At 37.5% G+C, this 7,309-nt stretch overlaps 1 protein-coding gene across 8 annotated transcripts in view; it reads left to right on the forward strand.

The window, feature by feature from the left end:
- The window catches only part of CNOT2 (CCR4-NOT transcription complex subunit 2), a 194,376-nt gene that overhangs the window by 127,862 nt on the left and 59,205 nt on the right, over positions 1 to 7,309 (forward strand). For 2 of the 8 annotated variants that reach the window (XM_023740825.1, XM_023740824.1), the window contains one exon: positions 4,434 to 4,491. The exons of the other annotated variants lie outside the window; for them this stretch is intronic. In XM_023740825.1, the coding sequence (XP_023596593.1) occupies positions 4,471 to 4,491 (21 nt within the window). In that variant the 5' untranslated portion in view covers positions 4,434 to 4,470. The remainder of the gene's footprint in view (positions 1 to 4,433; positions 4,492 to 7,309) is intronic. 8 annotated transcript variants of the gene reach the window in all.

The raw sequence follows: 7,309 nt of genomic DNA on the forward strand, positions 1-7,309 counted from the left end.
AACAAAATCAACATTAGTGCATCATAGTAAGAGGTGCTGTGTGCAGTATCCATGGATGAATGCTATAATTAGTGGGCGAAATTCTAAGTATAAACAGGTATGACATACTTTCAAAGTGCTTCCTCCAAAACATTATTGTTTACAAAGGGAAAAATAGTAATTTACATTGGGGAAACCTGGCATATGCACCACCTTAAATAAGATCAGGGTTAACATTGCCTATAATAAAACATATTAACAGCATACGCATCATGTGTGATGCACTTGAAAGAACACATCACCTCTGGTATTCTTCCTAAAAATGCAGAACAGTCTAGTCGTGAGAAAACATCAGACAAACCCAAATTGAGGGATGTTCTGCAGTGTAATTAGCGATTACTCTTCAAAAGTGTCAGTGTCATTGAAGACAAGGAGGTACTGAGGGACAGTCCCAGCGTGGAGAAGATTAAGGGGACTTGAAATAAATGTAATGTGAGAACCTGGAACAGAAAAAGGACAGTTGTGGGAAAACTAGTGAAAGCCATATAAAGTCATTAGTTAATAGTTAATTTCTTAGTTTTAATATTTGTACTGTGGTTGTTATTTTAGTCATCTAGTGCTGCTCTAACAGAAATACTACAAGTGGATGGCTTTAACAAAGAGAAATTTATTCTCTCACAGTTCAGTAGGCTTCAAGTCCAAATTCAGAGCATCCAAGGGAACATTTTGTTTGTCAGCTTTGGAGGTGGGTCCGTGTTATCAATCCTCCCTTCGTCTGGGAGCTTCTCAGGCACAGGGACCCCAGTCCAAAGGACGCCCTCTGCTCCCAGTGCTGCTTTCTTAGTGGTATGAGGTCCCCCATTCTCTGCTTGCTTCCCTTTCCCTTTATCTCTTGTAACATAAAAGGTGATGTAGGCCACACCCTAAGGAAACTCCCTTTACATTGGATCAGGGATGTGACATTAGTAATACAATCCCACCCCAGTCCTCTTTAATGTAAAATTACAATCACAAAATGGAGGACAATCACACAATACCAGGAATTATGGCCCAGCCAAATTGATACACACATTTTTTGGGGAACATAATTCAATCCATGATAGTTACGTAAGATTTTACCATTATGGGAAGGTGAGTGAAAGGTATATGGGAACTCTGTACTTTTTTTTGCAGCTACTCTGTAAGTCTGAAATTATTTCCAAATAACACGTTTTGTAAAAAGCTAAATGGTAACTGCATTTGTGGGCAGAGCTCGTTAACTTGTAGTTGAGTTAGCCTTTTCTTTGGGAGACCCCGTTAGATAGTGTGTGGCATTTGTTTTTCTGGAGCCATTAGATTTTTCCAGAAAACTTGTATAATTTCGAGATTTCGGGATGGTGGAAGAAGACGTGGTTCTTAACATCTGATTGGCAGTGTTCTGGGAGCAGGGTAAGGAAAGAAGGCTGAGGATCCCACAGTTTAGAATGTAGATCTTTATTCCTTAGTTTTCAAGCCTGTGCCCCATCCCTCATCTCCATTTTGGCTAAATTTCTAAGTTTGGAGTCTGTCTATGTGGATTTTTCTGGAGAGTAAACCTTTGGTATAATATTGGGATTTCAGGGCTGGGTTTTCTCCGTGCTGAGTGTGATGGGGAAGCATCTTCAGTCCAATCACTTTATAGACTCTACCTCTCTGTGCCTCAGTTTCCTCATCTGGAAAACAATGAGGAGGTAAAAGTAACCATCTTACAGAGATTTTGTTATGATTAAACAAGGTGATACACATAAAGTACTTACCAGATCAGTACTTTGTCATTTGGTGAACATTCAGTACGTATTAATTCATATTTGTATAAGGCCTGCTGCATTACGCTATTTATTCAGGCAGTGTACTGTACAACTGATTCCAGGTGGGGCCATTACCATGGACTGCAATGCAGCCCAGTGGCCCCACTATGATTTTTTAGTGAGATTTTTATGACAGAAAGAAATGTGTGTTGTCACATCTTGTTAAACTATAAGTCTGAAATATTCTCAAAACAACTTTTTTTTTTTTAAGGAAAAAATATAAAAGTAATTAACTTGAGAAACAATTTGATAAATTAAAAAAAAATTACAATCTTCAAATCCTTATCTGGTACTTTTCATAATTTGGCATTCTAACCAATGAAAGTTTTGAGTAATCTCTTAGGTATTTTGGAAGTGGTTGTCAATTTCAGTGTAGAAAGGTCAAAAACAATTTTATTTGTGTATGTTTCAGAAATATAAAATTTAACAATAATTTATGACCTAATTTTATTACTTTTTAAAAATAAGTGTTAAACGCTCAAAGTTTTTGCATGTGCTGTAGAAGTTACATTGGTCAGTTAATGTCAAATAACAGATAACAGCATGCATGGAGTAAGATGGGATACATTCATGTTATGGCCCACTATATGCCAGGCACTTCTCCAGACTCTGGATACAGAAGTGAACAAAGAGACCAAAAAAAAAAAAGAATTCCTATTTTTATGAAGCTGATGTTTTAGAGCATAGGTAGATTTTAAAAAAAACCCCATTGCTGTTGAGTTGATTCCGACTCATAGCGACCCTATAGCTCAGAGTAGATATGCACCGTAGGGTTTCCAGAAAGTGGCTGGTGGATTCAAACTGCCAACCTCTTGGTTTGAAACCGAGCTCTTAACCACTGCGCCACCAGGGCTCCATAGCTAGATAGTAAAGAAAATAAATAAAATGTGTTCTGCCTTAATTTGGTGATAGGTGTTATGGGGAAAAATAAAGCAGGAAAGTGGAATGGGAAGTTTTCAGGGGCTTGTGGGAAAGAGTATTGCAATTTTAAATAGAGTGAGTAGACAGGGAAGTTTTCACTGAGATGACTCAATACCTGAAGTAGGTGAGGTAGGGAAACCATGTGGGGATACCTAGGGAAAGCACATTCCTGTAGGGTAGAATAAGTTCAAATGCCCAGAGACAGGAGTATGCCTGATGTTTGAGGAATAGTGAGGATGCCAGTGTGGCTGGAATACAGTGAGAGAAGGGGAGAATGGTAGGAGATTAGAAGTAATAAAGGTTAAGGTCACTAAGGCCTTGTAGACCATAATAATGATGTGGGAAGCTATTGTAAATGTGTTTTTATCTTTTCCTCCTTTTGAATTGTGATGTTCCTTTATCCTGAGCATCAAATGGGTATATGAGAGTGTAAAATGTAATATCTAGCAGTTTGCATAGTAGATGCTCTCTGAATGTTTATTGAATTAATTTATATGGCAAGATATTAAGAAGTATGTTCAGGGTCCTGTGTTCATTTGATGAAGTAGTGCTTTTTGTTTTTAACTGCTTCCTGGAGCCCTGGTGGTGCAGTGATTAACAGCTTGTTTGCTAACCAAAAGGTTGGCAATTCAAATCCACCAGCCATTCTTGGAAACCATACAGGGCAGTTCTGCTCTGTCTTATATGATCGCTACGAGTCAGAATCGACAGCAATTGAGGTTTTTTTTTAAAACATAATTCAGGGTTTTGATATATCTGTGTATTTAACATTTTTAAATATTTGTCACCTTTAATAATGTCTGTTTGTACTCTTGAATAGATCGGTTATCTTGAAATAAACATACATTTATTTTTATTAGCTTTAGTATTTAGTCAAATCATAACCCAGTTTTCTCTGAATGAATCAGTAAATTTACTTTTTGTATTATCAAAGACTCAACATTTTTATAAACGTGATTAAGTCACATTTTATTTAAATCCTATGTTCAGATTGATTGTTAAAATATCGTTGAATTTTTCTCTTTATCATCTAGTTTGATTAAAGTGTCAAATTATTTTAATTGGAGTTCTTGTTTTAATCTGAATGGAACAATTTTAAGAAATTCGTTTCTTCCCAAGCAATACACTTACCAGAAGTCATCCTTAGGTTTTAAAAAAGTTCACTAGTCCACTTTTAGGAATTAAGTACTCCCATGTAGTCCAGCTTTCAATTCTGCTGGTTGATGGGGTTAACATGTACTAGAGCCTTAGATTTAATGTTGAGTACTGAAAAGAGCAAAGGAAGTATACAAGGAACAGATAAGCAAAGTGTTTGAAATATTGCCTTAGACGTTTTTATAATGGTCAGGTAAGATGTTTCCTTGCATTTTTCTGGAAGAGTGTGTAAATTTATAGAAAGCTCTGCCTTTTTTTTTAAGTTCTTTGAATAGCTCTGAGAGATGATTCTGGGGTTGGGGAATAAAGAGGTGAACAGGGAGTCATAATATTGAAACTGGACATTCAGAGTTTTATAGCATGATTTCCTTATTTTTCAAAGAGCAGAAGAATCCCATCGTTTATCATGTTCTGGTTGGACTCCTTTCTTATCGTTTGCTGGAGTTTGAACTTCAGAGCTATGGTGTCAACCCTGCTGTAGTATCTCAGGGGAGCTCCTAGTGTGGGGCTGGTGCCATGGCTCACCCTCCAACCTTTCCTTCTTCACTTCAGCCTCCAGCTCTGAGCTTTCCAATTCCCAGAGTAGCAAATGTTGAAAGAAGTTGCACGGGTAAGTATGTGGTGGGAAAGGCTGGGGGAAAAATGGTACTGTCGTCAATATTTTGAGGGTGGATATTGGACCGTTTTACCAGTGACTCATTTTGTTAGTTCAGAGATATAATGATGTTTCTTATGAATTATTTTTCTCATAAAACTATCTAATAGATTATTGAATAATCCAATAAATAATTTTAATTCTTATTAATTAGGTGTGAATCAGGGAAAACCTTAAGCTGAATACAATATTAATATTTTAATGGGAAGGTAGGTGGTTAGATTTTTTTAAAACTTCATACTCTCCACAGTATATTACAGGACCAAAAACTCATTTTCAGAAAAGAAACGAAGAAAAAAAGTTGGGGAAGGCATAAATCTGTAGAGTACAATTTCACCACATGTAACGTGATCTCAGAATGAGGCAAGTTCTAGTTTGCTTTCACTAGCTTTAGACATGCTGTTCTTCTCTGTCCCAAGGTTTTGGGTGGCTATGTTTTTAATCTCTACAGGAATAGAAACTTCTTCAAGTATCTTTTTTTTTTTAAGTCTAGACAGGGGAACTGGAAGATTTCCACTAGTCTCTTAAATTTGAGGTTAACATAAACAAGTACCAGAAGCATTGAAGGCATAGTGTCTTTAGCAAATATTTGTTGAATAAATGACTGAATTCACCAAATCTTGTGTGTGTGTATGTGGGTGAAAAATGCCAGCACGCCTGTCATTTTCTCCTTGTCTGCCTTTTACCAAAAGTTTTGATCTGACATTACAGATTTTTTTTTCTTAGTGCATGATTTTTAGAAATAAATTTGGAGGCATGTAGCCTTTGGTTTTCACTACCTTGTTTACTACCTTTGAAGTTCTTCCTTCTCAGGAAGCTTTCAGAAATTACTTGTTTCTTTAGTCCTCCTAGATCTTTTCCATATGGTTCAGATTCATATGGTTTACAGCTTCTTTTGTACATTTATAATTATATCCAGGAAAAATAGACTCTTACTATGGCCTGTGATTGCTAAAATTTCTTCAGAGAAAATGTGTCATGCTTAAGGAGATTGAGACACCAAGTATTTGGCATTTCAGGTCTAAAACAGATCCTCAAAATACAGAATCCTTGGCAGTTTATCTCCCCTTTCCCTCTCTTAAGTTCTAGGGTTTTTTAGTGCACTGGGAGCCTTGTAGAAGTACTATATCCCCCAGCAAAGGAAATCATAGATCCAGTTTCTTCCACTGGAAAATGTCTTAAGTTTTTTCTCAATATATATTCATATTCCCTTCCTGTCTTTTTATTAGACCTATTTCTTCCTCTCTTACTTTTTATTAGACTTTAGGAGTGGTTTAAAATATTCACCCTCATTAAAATATGTCATTTATGCTTAGAGGATTTGTTTTGTACCCTAAACTTAAATGTCTTCTAGTGTTAAATGTTCTTCTTATTTGTATTTTATAATTTTACATCCAAATATTTAAGGGTAGAGTACTGCTTACCTTAGGCTGTATTATGATGTTATCAACTCTTCTTTTTTTTTTAATTGTTGTAATTAAATGAAGTTTACATTTCAAGTTGGTCTCCCATACAGAACTTCTTTTTTTTTTAAATATACATTGTTATGAGACCCCAACCACTCACCCCATTCTGCGACACCACACTCCTCCCCTCTGCCCCTGATTCCCCATGAACATTCAACTAGCTCCTAACTCTCTCTGCCTTCCCCTTTCACCTCTGGACAAAATTCACCCCTTTAGTCTCTTGTATCTACTTCTCTGAGGCACATTCTTTACAAGTATCACTTTATGTCCCACAGTCCAGTCCAATCCCTGTCTGAAGAGTTGGCCTTGGAATTTGTTTTAGTTCTGGGGCGATGGAGAGACCAGGGGCCAGGCCTTCCGGGGCACCTCCAGTCTTAGACTATTAAGTCTGGTCTTCTTACTAGAATTTGAGTTCTGCACCCCATCATTCTACTGCTCCATCAGGGACCCTCTGTTGTGTTCCCTGTCAGGATGTTCATTGGTGGTAGCGGGGCACCATCTAGTTCTTCTGGTCTCAGGCTGATGAAGACTCTGGTTTATGTGGCCCATTCTGTCTCTTGAGCCAATACTTTCCTTGTGTTTTTGGTGTTCTTTGTTCTCTTTTACTCCAAGTGGTTGGGACCAATTGATGCATCTTAGATGGCCGCTTGCAAGCTTTTAAGACCTCAGACGCCACTCACCAAAGTAGGATGCAGAACATTTTCTTAATAAGCTTTGTTATGCCAGTTGACATAGATGTCCCCTGAAAGCATGGTCCCCAGACTCCACATCCCTGCTACTCTGTCTCTCAAAGTATTTGATTGTATTGGGGAAAATTCTTAGCTTTGGTTTAGTCCAGTTGTACTGGCTTCCCCTGTAGTGTGTGCTGTCCTTCCCTTCACCTAAGATGATTCTTATCTACTGTCTAGTTAGTGAATAACCCTCACCCTCCCTCCCCACCCCTGTAACCATCAAAGGATGTTTTCTTCTGTGTTTAAACCTTTTCTTGAGTTCTTATAATAGTGGTCTTATACAGTATTTGTCCTTGTGTGACTGACTAAATTCACTCAACATAATAGGTTCTAGCTTCCACCAAGTTATATGATGTTTCACAGCTTCCTCATTGTTCTTTATCCTTGCATAATATTCCATTGTGTGGATATACCATAGTTTGTTTATCCATTCGTCCATCGATGGGCACTTAGGTTGCTTCCATCTTCTAGCTGTTGTGAACAGTGCTGTGATGAACATGGGTGTGCATATATCTATTCGTGTGACAGCTCTTGTTTCTCTAGTATATATTCCAAGGAGCGGGATAGCTGGATTGT

This window comes from Trichechus manatus, unplaced genomic scaffold (assembly GCF_000243295.1).
Source record: "Trichechus manatus latirostris isolate Lorelei unplaced genomic scaffold, TriManLat1.0 scaffold00164, whole genome shotgun sequence".
Taxonomy (NCBI): Eukaryota; Metazoa; Chordata; class Mammalia; order Sirenia; family Trichechidae; genus Trichechus; species Trichechus manatus.